This window comes from Myxine glutinosa, chromosome 5, assembly GCF_964187855.1.
Source record: "Myxine glutinosa chromosome 5, kmMyxGlut1.1, whole genome shotgun sequence".
Taxonomy (NCBI): Eukaryota; Metazoa; Chordata; class Myxini; order Myxiniformes; family Myxinidae; genus Myxine; species Myxine glutinosa.
In genome coordinates, this window is record NC_136265.1 from 97,804,287 (window position 1) to 97,823,832 (window position 19,546).

Genomic DNA, 19,546 nt, shown 5'->3' on the forward strand with positions numbered 1-19,546 from the left:
GTCTCCTCAAGCTCGTCCTCTAAGGCTACCTTGACCGTTTCCAGGTGCGTCCTCACCTGTCGGTCCTTCGTCTCCATTACCTCTATCACCTCGTCCAACCTCGTTGTCAGTCCCTCACGTACCATCTGACATTCCCTCTTCGTCGCTACCAAGTCATCTTTTAGTTCTCTCTGTGTCGCTTTTAAACCTCCTAATACCGCAGTGTTCCTTTGAACCTGCTCCACTAACTCCGTCTGTCCCACCGTCAGCTGCTCCACCTCCTGCGTCAGGTCCTCTATGCCCCCTTGCAATTTTATAGTCCCCTTTCTCACCTCTTTCTCCATGCGCTCCTTACAGTGCCTCACCTCCTCGCGCACTCCTCCGACCTCCTCACTCACACCTCTCCTGATCTCCTCTCCCATCACTTGCATCTCCTGCCCAGATGCCACCCTCATCTGCTCCATTTCCTCCCTGTGAGCATCCAGTTTGGCTTCTACCCCCATTCTGACCCCCTCTATCTGCTGCCCCATTTGGTTAACTTCCCTTTCCGCTTGGTCCCTCATGTCCCTCAATTTGCCTTCCATGGTGTTTTCTAACCCCTCTAACCCTTTTTGCATCCCTTCCATTTGATTCTCTTGAGCGGCCATTCTGTTTTCTACCCCCGTTAACCCCTCCTGTATTTCCCCTAATCTATCGTCTAATTTCCCAAATTTCTCGTCTAATCCCTTAAAATTATTGTCTAATCCCTCACCAGTACCCCTCGCTTCGTCCCTCATTACCCCCATTTGGTTTCCCATTACCCCCAATTGCTCACTCTGAGCATCCATCCGGTTTCCCAACCGCTCACTATCAGCCCTCATTCCCATCATTATTCTGCTTTCCATTTCTTCATTATTCTTGTCCATAAGGGCCTTCATTTGCATAAAAAACAAGTTCAAATCCACCGGGGGCGCTGCCACGGTCGCGGGCGCGGTGACCAGCGAGGCGCCATTTTGTGCGTTTGCTACCCTCGCTGCTTCGCTCTCCTCGCGTCCCTCAATTTGGTCCTGGACCGACCCTGCCTCACTCTCCACTACCGGACCCCAGCTGTCTTGGTCTGCCATAGCGCGACTTTCAAAATTCGGGTTTTTATTTCCGTATAACAAAATCAAATTTCGCCGTTATAATTTCGCGCGGGAAACGCGCTCCGAATTGATTCTACTACAAATTTGGGCCTAATAAATTTAGTCCCGGGTCCGAATTCCACTCCTCGACACCAATTGTTACAGACGCGGCTTAGATGTTATTTACCGAGCGGTTTGGTATGACCACGTCTGCACAGGTTACCCGATTATACCCGAACGTTGACTAATCGCGCTACGCTAGGTCAATGAAGGAAAAGACACACGGCTGGGATTAAAATGACACGACACCAGGGATACGGTTCTCAAGACCTCCGGAGGAGGTTATATTCGTTCGGAAGGTTAGATTACAACTACAAGAGGGACAGCAAAGGAAGATAGGCACTTAGACACAATCTTATATTAACCCGACAGACCACAGATAAACAGGACAAAAACTGACTCACACGGGGATTGATGGCAAGGAAAGCGGGTATCGATGGCTCAAGGTGCACTCTTGGCTCAAGGACAGGGTACTGTACGGTCCAGTAGATGCAGGAGGTTTCACAGCGCTCGAGGTGGCGTCTTGTCGTCTCAAGCTGGGGGCGCATCTCCCTCACATCCGGTAAGTCGCTGCGTATATCCGGCGGGGAGTGACACGCCCTCGGCTCGTTAGCTCCGCCTCGTGGAATCGGCACGTTGCTTCTCATTGGGTGCGTGCGGGGGGTTTACCAGGCTCCGCCCTTGACGAGGAGCTGACAGCCAGCCCCTTCGTGGTAACCCCGTGGAGCACATGGTCATGGCGGCTAACCGAGCTGGTGGGAGGACGCACACTCCCCCCGCGCGCCGTGGTTGTAGTTGTTGTTGTAGCTGTAGTTGTTGTTGTTGTTGTTGTTTGGGGAAGAAGATGGAAGGAGGTAAGGGAAGGTCCTAAACTCACTACTGGTGCCATATAATCACATTCTGGTGCAACGAAGAGTCAGAATTAATGGAAACGAGTCCTTAACTGACATAGACTAAGAATAGCTAGCAAGATGTCCGAAAGTTGTCTACGTGAGATGCGGTGGACCTGGGCACGACATTTAATGGGGGAAAAAGGAGAAGGTCGGTTCTACAGAGTGTTGTTTACAGACAATGGGACTAGGGAATGGGGGATTGGGGATAGTTGGGGAGTATTGGGGAAATAGGGGAATATTTACAAGCGGATATGGAGGCCAAATTCCATATTCGCAACAATATATTCATGATGATGTCATTGTTCCCTTCATTATGACGTTATAATTAGATAAGTAGAACGCTTGATCTGATCACTTTGAAATTTATTGAGCTTGATGTACACAAAAACTGTATGGGAGAAGTAAATTGATGATGTCATAGGTCACGTGGTTCAGTAGCCATATTGGATTAAAAATGAAAACCTTCAAAAATCTTCTTTTCCAGAACTGATACTAGATTGCTCTGAAACTCCACACACATGATCTACTAGCTTTGGGGAATAAAGATTGAAAACAATTTAGTCATAGGTCACATGGTCTGGCAGCCATATTGGATTTTATGCAAAAACTGCCCAGATCAAATAATAGTTGTTCTTTGAAAGTACTGAACGGATTGATGCGGAATCTCAAACATATGTGCGACAACCCATCGGGATATAATGTTGAAAAATAAAACGCTGTCATTGGTCACATGGTTTGGCAGCCATATTGGATTTAAGGAAAATATTCAAAAAATTGGTTCTCTGAAAGTGATTACCCAATCGATGCGAAATTTTGCAAATGTCAATTCATACCATTGCTGCAAATAAGAGTGAAAAATGGTGGCGTCATAGGTCATGTGGTTTGGCAGCCATCTTGGATAGAAAAAAGAACCTTATCCAAAACAACACGGAACAAACACCACACAAACATGTGCTGGCGAGGGGCTGCAGTCTCCGATTGCTCTTTCTTTAGAATGTCTCGTCCTGCACGCGTCCCCTTCGAGAGGCAGCTATAAAATACACCGTCTGAAGATGATTTATTGTGATTATGAACGACAAGATGAATTTCCGTATTAATATTATATTAAAAATAAAAATTATATATATTATAAAAATACTAGTACCCCACTGCAAAGCCGCAATGAGTCGGCGAAGCCAAAGCCTCTTGCCACTATTTTACCCATCACTATGGCATCAGTAGGTTAGGTAGTTGGTAGTAGGTAGGTGTAGTAGGTACCGTACCAATAGTCAGGTTCACTATGTTTTTTCGTTCAAAATTTTGGTAGATTAGCAAAACTATACATTTTTGGAATATTCAGAGCATGAGGAATCCAAAAATTAATGTTTACATTTGCGTAGACACCTTTGCGAAAATGACACTCAGGACAGTGATGAAGATCTGTAAAAGCATATTCCTGAACGGTATAGACCTCGTAGATCCTGTGTATAGGACTTATAGTTCAATCTGATACTACCTATAACTTCCTATAACAACCTATAACTTCAAAGGACTTGCAATATCATGTATTATGTAATACAGTTATATCACAAATATAAAGACAATGGTTTTCAATTACCTTTGTTTGTTGCTTTTCTATAATCCTGAGCACTATTTTGAGGCCTTTATTGGATTCCTTGACCCAGAAAACATAGGATTAGCATATTTAATTAAGTCTCTTGGTTGACTAGAAGCCGAGATCGCGCAAAATATGTATTTTATGGCGGCCATTTTCAAAATCCAAAATGGCGGCCATGCAGGTGTCTGTGCAAATGCCAACATTGATTTTCAGATTCTCCATGCTCTGAAGATTCCAAAAATGTACAGGTTTGCTCATCCCAAAATTTTGAAAGAAATTATATTTGTTAACATCGTGAACCTGACTATCTTCATCACTGTCCTGTGTCATTTTCGCAAAGGTGTCTACGCAAATGTAAACATTAATTTTTGGATTCCTCATGCTCTGAATATTCCAAAAATGTATAGTTTTGCTAATCTACCAAAACAAAGGATCCAGCAAAATCTGGCTTTCCAACAAAAGATTGTGAATCAAAAAAAGACGGGTGAAACAAACTCCTATTGAACTTTTTCGCAATTGTTTATGCATACTTCCGCATCCGCAAGATGGCGGCCTCCATGGGGCGCTTTGGTTTGTCAAAGCTTCGAAATTCTCAAAGGATCCTGCAAAATCTGGCTTTTCAACATAAGATTGTGAATCAAAAAAAGACGGGTGAAACAAACTACTATTTAACTTTTTCGCAATTTTTTATGCATACTTCCGCATCCGCAAGATGGCGGCCTTCGTAGAGCGATTTGGGTTCGTCAAAGCTTCGAAATTCTCAAAGGATCCTGCAAAATCTGGCTTAACAACATAAGATTGTGAATCAAAAAAAGACGGGTGAAACAAACTCCTATTGAACTTTTTCGCAACTGTTTATGCATACTTCCGCATCCGCAAGATGGCGGCATCCATGGTGTGATTTGGTGCGTCAAAGCTTCGAAATTCTCAAAGGATCCTGCAAAATCTGGCTTTTCAAAATAAGATTGTGAATCAAAAAAAGACGGGTGAAACAACTCCTATTGAACTTTTTCGCAGTTGTTTATTTATATTTCCGCATCCGCAAGATGGCGGCCTCCATGGAGCAATTTGGTGCATCAAAGCTTCAAAATTGTCAAAGGATCCTGCAAAATCTGGCTTTTCAACATAAGATTGTGAATCAAAAAAAGAAGGGTGAAACAAACTCCTATTGAACTTTTTCGCAATTTTTTACGCATACTTCCGCATCCGCAAGATGGCGGCCTCCATGGAGCGATTTGGTGCGTCAAAGCTTCGAAATTCTCAAAGGATCCTGGAAAATCTGGCTTTTCAACATAAGATTGTGAATCAAAAAAAGATGGGTGAAACAAACTCCTATTGAACTTTTTCGCAATTTTTTATGCATACTTCCGCATCCGCAAGATGGCGGCCTCCATGGAGCGATTTGGTGCGTCAAAGCTTCGAAATTCTCAAGGGATCCAGCAAAATCTGGCTTTTCAACATAATACGTACGCGTTCATTCACAACACCGGCCTCGCCGGCTACTTGTACCGACTGCAAAGCCGCAATGAGCCGGCGAAGCCAAAGCCTCTTGCCACTATTTTACCCATCAGTAGGTTAGGTGGTAGGTGTAGTAGGTACCGTACCTGGTAAGACTTGGTAAAAGAGAAGAGCAGACAGTCCTCCCCAATACCTGCATACAATAAATGTCACAAGAAGCTTAAGGAAGTGACTATACCATGTGTTAGCTTAGGGCCTATTTTAAGAAATTTTAACTGGGCTTAACATACGTTTTCACAGTATGTGTGTAGTCTTCTAACTTCAGTCGCTGTCAGGACTGGTTCTCTCCGGGCACTGCGGCTTCCTCCACCAGAAGAGGTTAACTTGCAGTAAGATCAGTGCCGACAGCTCAGACCATAGCGCCGTTTCAACGGCAATGTGTGACTCGTTAATCAAACCGAGCTTTCTTTCTTTATGTAAACCGCTTAGACCGGTAGGTGCAGGACAACATCATAAATCACACAAACCTCCTGAGCATGGGAGCATGGGATTGAAGCCTAATTCGGCTTTTCAGGTCTACCACTAAAGAAGAGAAAAATTTCGAAATGGCCCAGAGTGGTTTACTTTCCAATTACGTTTCGTGAGAACATTGTTTTTTATCGCGAAAAGAAGGTGATAGACGGTGATAGTGACCTGTAAGTACTCTTGAACATCCTCAACAACACATATATGCTGGTGCGAGCACTCAAAGGTCTTTACACACTTCAGAGAAATTTAGCAGTGTACAGTTAAAGTGTAGACTTAAACTGGTAATTGAAACAGTGTAGATTGTAACCTGGTGAATGAGCAGGAGTCACATGACACTTTCTCACGAATTAGCTTGGGTACCACTGATCTGTATATACTACTGGATAGAGCATCGGCCAATAGGCTTGTACAAAGCTGTGAAGCCGGCGCGCGACAGCGGCGGCCATCTTGCCACTCGCACAAGGAGGCGCGGCCTGTGTCAGTTCCTGGCGTTTGCACAACTGTGGAATGAACTACCTCGTAACATCGCAACTGAAAGTCACTCAACAAGCTGTTTTAGAAAGAAACCTAGATTATATGTGCAAAATTTTCAGAATTATACTTTGTAAATATATACAAAGTGTCATTTTCCAAACTCAATGATTGACAGACAATGTATATGTTTATGTATTTGGCACGCCAATGTTCTCTTGTAATATCCTTTCGTTTTATTGTTCTTAACTCTCAATGTAATTCTTCAAATTAATGTTTATTTGTACGTTCCAGCTTAGCAGCTCGAAAACTCAATTCTGATTGATTTTTTTGCCAACCTTCCTCACAATTTCAACGCAAATTTCTTGTCCATGTTTGTGTTTTTCTCAAATAATTCTCGATTTAAGTATGAATTTAGTGTATAATCCAAATTGCTTGAGAATAAAGCATTATTATTAAAATTTACTAATTTTTCAAAGATTTTATCATCCTTGATCCAATAAATTAGTCCACAATTTAAGGGCATTGTGGTCAACGCTGTTCTCACGGAATACTTTCTCCAGGATGTCTATATGTGATGGTTTCAATGTTGGGTCATTTACTCATTCTATGTCAAGAATTTATCAGTTATCAACAAACAAAGTCTTCTGAAAGACAAATGAAACATAAAAAGCTTAAAGTTGGAATAAAAAGGCACCTTTTATTACGAAGCCTCAATTAATAATAATAATATTGACCGACATATGTAGTGTGCCCTTTTCAAAGAGGCTCAACAAAAGAAACAAACATTTTGTCACCAAAATCATCATTGAACAAGTGTCTCCAGTTTGTTCTTGTGGTAATGCGTTTGATTGGCGACCGCCAGGTCAGGGTTTCGACACCCTCTGTCGTGGGTATGTTTCACACTTCATCTCATTACCCAGACAGTTCTCTGGCCCGGTTTGGCACACAGATTGCAGAAATGTGGCCTAAAGTCCCACACATTTTATTTCGCTCAGATACTGATGTAGGAGGTATGCCGACTTCCTCTGGGAATGGTTCCACAGTGTGGGTGCCACGTCGGAGAAGGCACGACCACCAAAAGTCACCGCCACATGTTGTTTCACAGCAAGCAGGTAATCCCTAGACTAGACAGCACCACAGCCGACATGCCTGACCGAACACTGCAGTGAACAACCAGAGGATTAGCCGGAGTACTGTCACACCACCAAGCAAGCATTATCCATTCAGTTCACTCAAGACTCATTGTTGCTTCCCAGTATTCTTTCACAGAACAAATTTGCACAAAGAAACAATCCAGATCTAAACAATTATCCTACAATATAATCCACATTTGAAGTAAAATTGATCCTGAAGGAACTGCGCTCCAACGCGAGTCGAAAGAATTGACGCGACCAAAGACGGAATTCGTCCGAGTTGCTTTATTGAAACAAAACAGCTCAGGTATTCTGACCAGCCCGTTTTTCGGGCAACAATATATATACACATTTATGTCGGGAAGTTTGCCCGGCAAAAGCTATACCGGGCATGCCCGGGTATCAAGGGCGAGCCTTGGAAAGGCGAGTCTGGACCTGCCCGGGCGTGTTTGGCTGCGGCCTGGCAAGTCGAGGCTGGGCGTGCCCGGGCGCTCTGGGCGAGCACTGGAAAGGCGATAGCGGGCATGCCCGGACGCTCTGGGCGAGCCCTGGAAAGGCGATAGCGGGCATGCCCGGACGCTCTGGGCGAGCCCTGGAAAGGCGATAGCGGGCATGCCCGGACGCTCTGGGCGAGCCTTGGAAAGGCGATAGCGGGCATGCCCGGACGCTCTGGGCGAGCCCTGGAAAGGCGAGAGCGGGCATGCCCGGGAAAGACGAGACCGGGCATGCCCGGGAGGTTCGGGCGTGCCCGGGAACAGTGAGTCCGGGCATGCCCGGGAGAGGCGCGTCTGGCCGTGTTCTGGCCGGTGCAAGGCGATTATGTACATCCAGCGGTAACCGCTACAATCCACATATTCAGATGATATGGTGACAAAATGCGATGATGCACAGGATACAAAAAGCACAAAATGCTGACATTTGAAGGAGCCAAAAAGAGCAGCCTGTCAGTGCTCCATTGTCTCCCAGTTGCAAACAACAAACACAAAGAAGAGAATACAGTCGATACACTATTTGAAATCACTTGTTAGTCACAAGCATAAGGTGAACAAATTTAATGAGAGGCAAGAGCACATCTTGAATGCAGAACGCTTCAGAAGTGGTCAGCTCCATTCCGAGAGAGCAGCTGCTCATCACGAAGTGCTTGAACAACTGTGGTCAAAGATTTGACTTTCCTCTGGCAGCGACGTGATTTCTGCTGTGTCAATTTGAGCTTTTTCTTGACGCTACAAAGATTGTCATGCACAGAGTCCAGTTTACGTTTCACACTCCGTGGACTGGCAGTTACAGCATATGTGTGATCAGCACCAGTCGTTGCTGCAAGCTTTGATGGGCTGGTGATGATTGATGTACTGGGTGTGTTGTCCAGTGGCTCTTGCAGATTGACCAGTGCTTCTTGCGGGAAAGACCGTGGTTTGGGTGGCTTTCGCTTCCTTTCATCCTGGAAATCCATTAGAATAATAGATCAGAATTAATTATGAACGAAGAAATTATACAAGATTATTTATTTGGGATGTTCTTGAGAAAAGAGATGGTGGAAAAGTATTGATAAGTTGCTGATGTTGATATGTTTGCAAAATTTATATATTTGACACATCAATTGGCATGTAAGTAGACAAGTGTGAAAATCACTGCTGGCAGTGACAGCTACAACATGACACTATTTATATCTCAGTTACTCCACCACAACATGAAACTCTTGTATTATGTACCTTCTGCAGGTGGGTCGGAAAATCAAATATGGTTGGCAGGGAATTTTCTCTGAGTCGTGTGGTCTGACCTGTCCTGTCAAAACATGAGTCATCAAAGTGGTCTGAGCAAAGGACAGACTTCTTTGAAGGTTTCCATTTGTCACGTTTCACATTCACAACCCATTTCTGGAGAACATCTGGACGACTGAATGGAAATCTGAAAAAAATATTTTCAAGAAATTAGCCGATAGTCATGAAAGTACAACTCGAAGCAACAATTTACAACATATTCAATATGTAAGGCTCAACATACTAGCCATATAAACACTCAATTACCATGTACTTATACAGAATCAGTTATTGGTTTCAAAGTTTAACTGCATTGAGTTTTGCAACTTTGAATCATCCAGGGTACACATTATTAGACGGGACCATGCTATTTATACTCGTCCTCGATAACTATATATAGATAAAGACTTTGGGTCAAACTTAGCCCTGAGGGACCGCATATTGATGAAATATGTCCCGGCTCAGTGACTTTGCGCACTCTGCGGTTGAGTCAAACTAGTTCTGAAGTTCAGTAGTTGAAACTTGAATCCAGATCGCGGTTGTGCAAACATCATAATTCAACATTCAAATTCAACGTTTTTTAAATAAAACATTCTCAAATAAATGTTAATTTTCAGTACTTACAGATGAAATGTCTTTCCACATCCTCGTATTTGTCTCTTTGTGCAATTAATAGCAGCACAAGCCGGCATTTCATAATTGCTTGTTTTCTTGTGACGTCATCGGAGCACGCGCGCAGGGCACCCTGGGACACCTCGGCCATTTTGATACCCTCTCGAACAACGTCGTCAGCGGATTCACATTAAATAGTTTTTGTTCACGACCAGTCATGCCAATTTGCGGCGTATTTCGTTGTTCAAACAGGCCAGGCGTTAGGCCAGGAGTTAAGTTTTACAAAACGCCCAAACTTCTACTGAATCAGGGTGAGGAAACAAGAAATTTATGTGAAGAGAGGCGGCGTTTGTGGAAGGCTGCCATCAATCGCAGTGACATCCAAACAGAATCACAGTGGGATCGCACACCTGTCTACTCCGAGCATTTTGTTAACAGTAAGTAAGAACATGTTTCATGGATTGCGAAACCTGGAACATAAAAGTATTGAATTTGAAACTGTCCAATAAACTTTCTAAAGTTATGTACTCTTATCAACTCGGTCAAAATGAATCTCGATTTTATCATGTGAAGAACGTGCTATGTATTCGTTGCTTACATGATAAATATAGGTGATGACTTATGGCCATACGCACAAAGCACACATGGCGGCACTCACTTCGCACTGTGCGTCACATGTCTACAATGTATGCACACATGCATGCACAGCTTAAAACTGCAGTGGTTTTTGAACAAATGGAGGGCACTTAATCAATCAGGTCCATAACATTAACACAAGCAGCTTTAAAAAATACATGTTTGTTTAATATATTAATACCTTGGATCGAATCAAGTGGACGTGATTCAGTTCTTTGTGTAGGATTTGTCGCACCCATCCATCTTGGTACAACCTGTATGCCTCGAGGGATTTATACTTCTTCAACTCATCTTTGGTATAGGCCGATTTGCTGAACAACAGGTAGTTGATCACGTCGATGTGGGTCACCTGAGGCCACTTGCTCACATTCTTCTCAAATTGATCATTTGATAGACCATAAGGGTCACACCCAATGACAGAAATCTTCTCTTTGTAACGAACAAGAACGTCCGGGGGGAGCGTCTCTTGGTAGCCAAGGTTGGCACTCGCACTGCTGGCCATACTCAAGCCTGGATCTACCGTATCCTTACGTACACTCCAAGTCTGTTCTACAGGTAGTTGGTTGCAGGTTGACCCACTGCCCAGGTGTTCACCAGTTCACTGGTCCACGGCAAACTTAAACCGAATGTTCTGTGTTTGTTGGGCAACAATACGTAATATAAACTACATGGCACCACACTCCACATGAACGTGACAAAACAAACAAAATTACTTTATAAAACAGACTTTTTGCGATCCGCATTCACCATAAACCAACGCAACAAATCAATATCAGCGCACACGGACAGATTAGCTTGGGTATCAAAATGGCCGCCGCGCAATGCGAGATGGGTAATTTGTGACGTCAGTGAAAACAAAGGATACGTTAGCGGAGCGTGTTGACAAAAAAGTTATGCGAGTGGCAACATGGCGTCCAGTGGCCGGGCGCTGACTTCAACTCAAGAGCCCGACCCGCTATCCAGTAGTATATACAGATCAGTGGGTTTGTTTGACAAACGATCGGAATGATTGGTAACTCGGAGAAATGATCGAAATGATCAACGCTTATCGTAGTTCAGGAAGGAGAACGAGCGAAACCTACTTTGGGTGGTTTATAAACAAGAACGAGGGAAACCTACTTTGGGCGGTGTATAAACAGGAACGAGCGAAACCTACTTTGGGTGGTTTGTAAACAAGAACGAGCGAAACCTACTTTGGGCGGTGTAGAAACAAGAACAACCGAAACATACTTTGGGCGGTGTATAAACAAGAACGAGCGAAACCTACTTTGGGTGGTGTATAAACATGAACGAGTGAAACACACTTTGGGTGGTGTATAAACGAGAACGAGCAAAACACACTTTGGGTGTTGTATAAACGAGAACGAGAAAACACACTTTGGGCGGTGTATAAACGAGAACGAGCAAAACACACTTCGGGCGGTGTATAAACGAGGACAAGCGATCAATGTCAAAGAGCATATCCATAGCTTAACGTATGAGCGCCTTGTTCTTGTTTGCAAAACCCCGAAATGATGTGTTTTTAAAATGAAAAGCGTCCACAGGCGATTCTGAGCAATTCAAAACATTGGGCGCCATTAGGCATTACATTAGGGCCATTTGCCGATCCTTGGGGATATTTTAGTTGGTAACCCATTGGCGATCACGCGTGGATCACGCGTGGATCACGCGTGGATCACGCGTGGATCACTCGTGGATCACTCGTGGATCACTCGTGGATCACTCGTGGATCACTCGTGGATCACATCAGAAACTATTTTACAAGGTGAGTCGTGACCGTGAGTAGACGAAGAGTTGTGGAAATTATGGGTTTAAACATCTTCGTGAGGAGAAGAAGATTTGTGGAGATTTGGGGTTTTAAACATCTTCGTGAGTGGAGGAAGATTTGTGGGGATTTGGGGTTTTAAACATCTTCGTGAGTAGGGGAAGATTTGTGGGGATTTGGGGTTTTAAACATCTTCGTGAGTAGGGGAAGATTTGTGGGGATTTGGGGTTTTAAACATCTTCGTGAGTAGGGGAAGATTTGTGGAGATTTGGGGTTTTAAACATCTTCGTGAGTAGGGGAAGATTTGTGGAGATTTGGGGTTTTAAACATCTTCGTGAGTAGAGGAAGATTTGTGGAGATTTGGGGTTTTAAACATCTTCGTGAGTCGGGGAAGATTTGTGGAGATTTGGGGTTTTAAACATCTTCGTGAGTCGGGGAAGATTTGTGGAGATTTGGGGTTTTAAACATCTTCGTGAGTGCAGGAAGATGGTATAGATTTGGGGTTTTAAACATGTTTGTTAGTGGAGGAAGAGTTGTGGATATTTTGGGTTTTAAACATCTTCGTGAGTAGGGGAAGAGTTGTGGAGATTTGGGGTTTTAAACATCTTCGTGAGTGGAGGAAGATTTGTGGAGATTTGGGGTTTTAAACATCTTCGTGAGTAGGGGAAGATTTGTGGAGATTTGGGGTTTTAAACATCTTCGTGAGTAGGGGAAGATTTGTGGAGATTTGGGGTTTTAAACATCTTCGTGAGTAGGGGAAGATTTGTGGAGATTTGGGGTTTTAAACATCTTCGTGAGTAGGGGAAGATTTGTGGAGATTTGGGGTTTTAAACATCTTCGTGAGTGGAGGAAGATTTGTGGAGATTTGGGGTTTTAAACATCTTGGTGAGTAGGGGAAGATTTGTGGAGATTTGGGGTTTTAAACATCTTTGTGAATAGGGGAAGATTTGTGGGGATTTGGGGTTTTAAACATCTTCGTGAGTGGAGGAAGATTTGTGGAGATTTGTGGTTTTAAACATCTTTGTGAATAGGGGAAGATTTGTGGAGATTTGGGGTTTTAAACATCTTGGTGAGTAGGGGAAGATTTGTGGAGATTTGGGGTTTTAAACATCTTTGTGAATAGGGGAAGATTTGTGGGGATTTGGGGTTTTAAACATCTTCGTGAGTCGGGGAAGATTTGTGGAGATTTGGGGTTTTAAACATCTTCGTGAGTGGAGGAAGATGGTATAGATTTGGGGTTTTAAACATGTTTGTGAGTGGAGGAAGAGTTGTGGATATTTTGGGTTTTAAACATGTTTGTGAGTGGAGGAAGAGTTGTGGATATTTTGGGTTTTAAACATCTTTGTTATTAGAGAAAGAGTTGTGGATATTTTGGGTTTTAAACATCTTTGTTATTAGAGAAAGAGTTGTGGATATTTTGGGTTTTAAACATGTTTGTGAGTGGAGGAAGATGGTGTAGATTTGGGGTTTTAAACATGTTTGTGAGTGGAGGAATAGTTGTGGATATTTTGGGTTTTAAACATCTTTCTTAGTAGAGGAAGAGTTGTGGATATTTTGGGTTTTAAACATGTTTGTGAGTGGAGGAAGATGGTGTAGATTTGGGGTTTTAAACATGTTTGTGAGTGGAGGAAGATGGTGTAGATTTGGTGTTTTAAACATCTTCGTGAGTCGATGAAGAGTTGTGGATATTTTGGGTTTTAAACATGTTTGTGAGTGGAGGAAGAGTTGTGGATATTTTGGGTTTTAAACATGTTTGTGAGTGGAGGAAGAGTTGTGGATATTTTGGGTTTTAAACATCTTTGTTATTAGAGGAAGAGTTGTGGATATTTTGGGTTTTAAACATGTTTGTGAGTGGAGGAAGATGGTGTAGATTTGGGGTTTTAAACATGTTTGTGAGTGGAGGAATAGTTGTGGATATTTTGGGTTTTAAACATCTTTCTTAGTAGAGGAAGAGTTGTGGATATTTTGGGTTTTAAACATGTTTGTGAGTAGAGGAAGAGTTGTGGATATTTTGGGTTTTAAACATGTTTGTGAGTAGAGGAAGAGTTGTGGATATTTTGGGTTTTAAACATGTTTGTGAGTGGAGGAAGAGTTGTGGATATTTTGGGTTTTAAACATCTTTGTGAGTGGAGGAAGAGTTGTGGAGATTTCTGGTTTGAAACGTCTTCGTGAGTGGAGGAAGAGTGGTCGAGATTTCTGGTTTGAAACATCTTCGTGAGTGGAGGAAGAGTTGTGGAGATTTCTGGTTTGAAACATCTTCGTGAGTGGAGGAAGAGTTGTGGAGATTTCTGGTTTGAAACATCTTTGTGAGTGGAGGAAGAGTTGTGGATATTTCTGGTTTGAAACATCTTTGTGAGTGGAGGAAGAGTTGTGGATATTTCTGGTTTGAAACATCGTGAGTGGAGGAAGAGTTGTGGAAATTTCTGGTTTGAAACATCTTCGTGAGTGGAGGAAGAGTTGTGGATATTTTGGGTTTTAAACATGTTTGTGAGTGGAGGAAGAGTTGTGGATATTTTGGGTTTTAAACATTTTCGTGAGTGGAGGAAGATGGTATCGATTTGGGGTTTTAAACATGTTCATGAGTGGAGGAAGATGGTATTGATTTGGGGTTTTAAACATGTTCGTGAGTGGAGGAAGATGGTATAGATTTGGGGTTTTAAACATGTTCCTGAGTGGAGGAAGAGTTGTGGAGATTTTGGGTTTTAAACATCTTTGTTCATAGAGGAAGAGTTGTGGATATTTTGGGTTTTAAACATCTTGGTGAGTCGAGGAAATGTTGTGGAGATTTGAAATATTAAACATTTTGATGAGTGGGGGAAGAGTTGTGGAGATTTTGGGTTTTAAACATCTTGGTGAGGAGCATTGAATCTCCTGGTATTGGCGGTGTTGTGCACGCAGTGTGCTTTTCAATGTTTCCGTGGATAAACTTCATATATATATATATATTCCAAAAGGTAGTTTTGGCTTCCAGACATGGACCATGTGTGTGAAGTTTCCACTCGATATGATCAAAAATGAGGGAGGAGGTCGGTTTAAAAGGTTTATGCTTCAAAGAATTATGGCTCCCAAACCATGTGACCTACGATGTCAGCTTCAACCAAACTTTTTGGTTGTCATGGGTATGTGGTCATCCTGGTAAGGTTTGGCCTCGATCTGTTCAGCCATTTCAGAGGAAACGTATTTTTGTGGTTTTTCAGGCTTTTCTCTTCAAACAATATGGTGGCCGAACCACGTGACCTATGACGTGATTTTTTTATTTTTTTTTTCTCCAATCAATTTATCCCGAGATGATTCTCAGGAAATTTCATCCTGATCGGATGAAGTTTTGTACTTGTCGAATAATGATGTCATAAAGGAGGCATGTGAATTATGATATCACGTATGACATCATTCACATGGGTTATTCTGCATGGAGAGTTCTTTACAATGAGAGACGTGTCCATTTTTCTGTGCAGTACTTTTTGAGATGTGGAGGTGCAAATAATTTTTTTTTTTTTTCAAGATGGCACCTGTACCACATGACTTATGACCCCAAATTACCATTAACAAAAAATCCTGCAGGCCAAGGCGCTCCTGTGTTGAAATTTTCCTGTCCATCGGTCCAACGATTCATTGATTCTTCACGTCCATATTGATGGCTGTCCTCTTCAGCTTGCTGACATGACCAGCACTCGCTCGCAAACCATTTTCCAGATATGATGCGTTTAACTGAAGGGTTAAACGTGAAAATAAGTGAATAGAAGTGTTGCCAAAATGAGATCAACACGAAGCTTCGCCAAGTGTTTTGTGTATTTAAGCGTGGGACGGAGGTCCAGACCTCTGAATGGCCTCCACGATGTAAAAAAACAAAAACATGGTGGGATAATTTAGTGTTGTTTTTTTTGTTTTTTTGCATTGGTGGATTTTTGTAAAACAAATAAAGTACTGTATTGCACAGTACCTTTAATATTGTTAAGTTTATGGGGGGGGTACGTGAAAAAATCCCAAAGGAAGTAGCATGGACTGTGGATGTGCTCGAGAAATCTCGATGCACAGAATGTGGGGAAGCTGCAGCATGAGGTTGTTTAATGGTTCTTCACACAGGGGTGTGGGGGAGTGAAGCAGTGCTGATTGGTGCAGGGATTTAAGGTTGGTTTTCCCCAGTGTGTGACTTACCCTGTGATCAATCCCTAACATTTTACAAGCCAAGCTCTGTCGGCCCCATGAACACATGAACAAAGATGAGAGATGGCGGTGAACAGCTGTTTTAAAGACCTGGAGGGAGGGGGAGGATTGAAGAGAGTGAGGGAGTTTGTTCCAGAGGCAGGAAAAAGAGGAATGAAAGGGTGAAAGGAGTCAAGGAAACTTGTGAAAACTCTACTTCACAGCAGAAAGGACTCTCGGAGCACGAAGCAGAGTCCGTGCATGAGGAGAAGGGAACGCGGGCCGTGCTCACCTCCCGCCTTGTGACCGTGCGCATTTTGGCTTGCGGCATTTTATGTGTTGCCATCTTCCCTCCTGTGGTTTCAAGCATCATCACTGCCAACCGCCTAACAGGACCATTTGCACACCGATAAGTACCGGCCGCCCAAGGGGAACAATTTATTTTTATTTCGTCTTTCCCCTGTGTTCGTATTTGTGACAGTGTCAGGAGATGTCTCGGTTCGGAAATTAATTTACCTCAGTTTTTTTTTTTTTGACATTATCACCCATTGCTTTCTTTTCATTAAATTCATTATTGTTGTATTTTTATTTGTCGTGTTTCTTTGTTCATGGGTTCGGGAATAGACCCGTGTTTTTTTCGTTCAGCTAATCTTCTCGCAGCCTTCCATCTCGCATGCGCCAGAGCCGTAATTTTTGGTCGGACCCCCTCGGGAGCAAAAAAACTGTTTTGGCTATCCATAACCAGTGATCTTAATTCCCGGCGACGCGACAATATTCTATTTCTAAATTGATATTTTCTCCGTTGACCAAAACAGCGAAATACTACAACGGCACTCGGTCGAGCGCATACCTCCGTCAGGCTGAACAGTTTACGCTTTGTATCCATTGATAGGGCAGGATCTGCATTCAGACCTGAAGTAAAATTGAATGGGCTTCTTGTCACCTAACCAATCCATCCCCCAAGTTTTGTCCTCACTCGTCCACAACTTTTTAAAATATCATGTTATAATATCGCTTTTCACCCAATCTCTCAATCGTGATGAATCACTCAAAAAAAAAAAAAAAGAAAAAAAAAAAAGACCTTCCCTGTCCACCAAGTTTCGTCCATAACTTTTTGAGATATCGTGCGATATATCGTTTTTGGCCCGATCTCCCCAAAAAAAAATAAGACCTAACCTGTCCACCAAGTTTCGTCCATAACTTTTTGAGATATCGTGCGATATATCGTTTTTGGCCCGATCTCCCAATGGTAAAATAATCACTTTTAAAATTCTACGAGCCGGATCCAGATCCAGATCTTCAACAAAATCTAATCATTTCGTCCTTGTCACATGCGCTACCTCTCTGCGAAATTTCGTCCGAATCACAAACAAAGACAAACAGATTGAAAAATCATTCAGAGCAACACTTGGCAAAAGAGAACACAGTAGAATGGCACCCAGTAAAGCATCATTTTGACCTCAAAAATATTGGTTGGCTGAATTCAGTTTGCTAAAATGAAAATCCTTTTGAAATTTCAAGTCAATCGGATGAAAATTGAGGATTTTGGATATCTGGCAAGGTTGTTAATCTTTGGCCAAGGTTGACCTTTTGGCCTATGCTGACATCAAAATTTGTTGGTGGTTGATTTCAATTAGCTGATACGATAAATCAACGTAAGCCGGATTTCTAAAATTGTAAATTTTCATCCGATTAACTAAAAAATTTGAAGACAATTTGCATATCAGGTCACAGAATTCCACCACCATTTGTTTGTGAGGTCAAAAGGATGCTACACTGAGTGCCATTCTGCTTTGTTCTGTTTTGCCAAGTGTCGCTCTTTGAGTGATTTTTCATTTGTCTGTTTGTTTGATTGTCCGCATGGAATAAATATGATTTTCTCTGCAACCGTTGGTCCGATTGACAGGAAATTTTCACCATGGTGCGCCTCCTCCTGTATAATTTTTTAAATGATACTTCTGACCTCATAGGTCGCGTGGTACGGATGCTATCTTGGAAAAAAAAATGAAAAACTTTTCACCTCTGCCTCCGAAAGCACTGCACAGATAAAATTGATACATGGCTCATTGTAAATAACTCCATGAGGAATAACATATTGTTACGTTTATGGGGGTAGCTCATGGAATACCTTAGTCCAGGTAGATTGTATGGGGTAGTGTGCTCCGTCTGCCATGTAGAAACCTTCCTGTAACTAAGTAGGCCCGCTTGTCCAGTAAGATCGTATATTTGTCTCCATGCGAGGGGTGGAGCTATTCTAATTCATTAGGGTATAAGGAATAATTCTCGACGTAAATTGCCTCTGTCGTTTTTCCCTTTGTTCTTTTTGACACATGCAACACCAGCCATGCACTGCGCACCTATACTAAATAAAGCCACCGGATCCGGACATTCAAACACTACCACTAACGCCACCAGCCAAGTCATCACAAGGGCCGGCAAGAAGGGCCGTGAGGCTCCGGCCCAAGAGGTGGTGATTGGTCGTGGCCGTGGAGCAATGCAATAGCTCTCACTGATTGGAGTGCACGCGGACATCATCATAGAACGTTCCAGCACGAGGAACAAAAAGGACATGTCCCACCATTTTCCTTCTCTCTGTTCCTGGTGTTCATACAAGCAGTCGCATTTCCTTCTCTGTCCCTGGTGTTCATACAAGCAGTCACATTTCCTCTCTCAGTTCCAGGTGTTTGTACAAACAGTCGCATTTTCCTTCTCTTGGCTCTGGGTTTCATGGCGTGCAGTCGCACACCCCTCACTTGACTGTGGCTGGCTTTGCAGGCGGTCGAAGTTCTGCACTCTCTGGACTCTGGGTGGCCACAATCTTGGCGGACACATCCTTCTCTTGTTTCACCTTTGTGCTTTGTGGAGCGGATAGTGAGGAAGGAGTGAGGGCCTGTTCGCTTCACGTTCAGCGACTGGCGGGTGAACGGACTTGGCGCCAACGCGTGTTTCCTGCGCAGGGATGCGGGACCTGTGACGACCCCGGGCAGTCACGGTTACCAGGTGGAGGAGCAGGCAAACGCACCACACACATTTTATTACTTTCATTTTATTTATCCTGGTTATTTTTTTATTTTTTATTTTTTTTAAACCTGGTGTTGGCTTAGCGGTTAGGGTGCCGGCTTGGGATCCGAGGATCCTGGGTTCGAATCCCGTTCGATCGCTGAATTAACGCCAGGGGGGTTGATTCAGCCTGTCATCCTTCTGAGGTCAGCAAATTGAGTACCAGCTTGCTGGGATGAATGATCACGGTGTTTTTTTTTTCTTTTTTCCTTTTCTTTTTTTCTATGCTGAATCGAGGCTCGTGAAAGAGCTGACAACCACGAGGGAAAGACAGCACAGGGGGACCACGAGGGAAAGACAGCACATGGGGACCACGAGGGAAAGACAGCACATGGGGACCGCGAGGGA

The 19,546-nt window shown here is 43.1% G+C and overlaps 1 protein-coding gene and 1 long non-coding RNA gene across 2 annotated transcripts in view; one reads left to right on the forward strand and one right to left on the reverse strand.

The window, feature by feature from the left end:
- Nucleotides 1–8,347: 8,347 nt before the first annotated feature.
- On the reverse strand, nucleotides 8,348–9,672 carry LOC137414313 (uncharacterized). Its single transcript, XR_013623525.1, has 3 exons — nucleotides 9,607–9,672; nucleotides 8,935–9,130; nucleotides 8,348–8,663 (listed from the first exon to the last, which is right to left on the reverse strand). It is a non-coding gene; the product is annotated as an uncharacterized LOC137414313 (long non-coding RNA).
- A 2,348-nt stretch (nucleotides 9,673–12,020) lies between these two features.
- Nucleotides 12,021–19,546, forward strand: part of LOC137410976 (uncharacterized) — a 405,982-nt gene continuing 398,456 nt past the window's right edge. Inside the window, exon 1 of the mRNA XM_078778383.1 lies at nucleotides 12,021–12,099. Within this exon, the coding sequence (XP_078634509.1) occupies nucleotides 12,036–12,099 (64 nt within the window). The 5' untranslated portion in view covers nucleotides 12,021–12,035. The remainder of the gene's footprint in view (nucleotides 12,100–19,546) is intronic.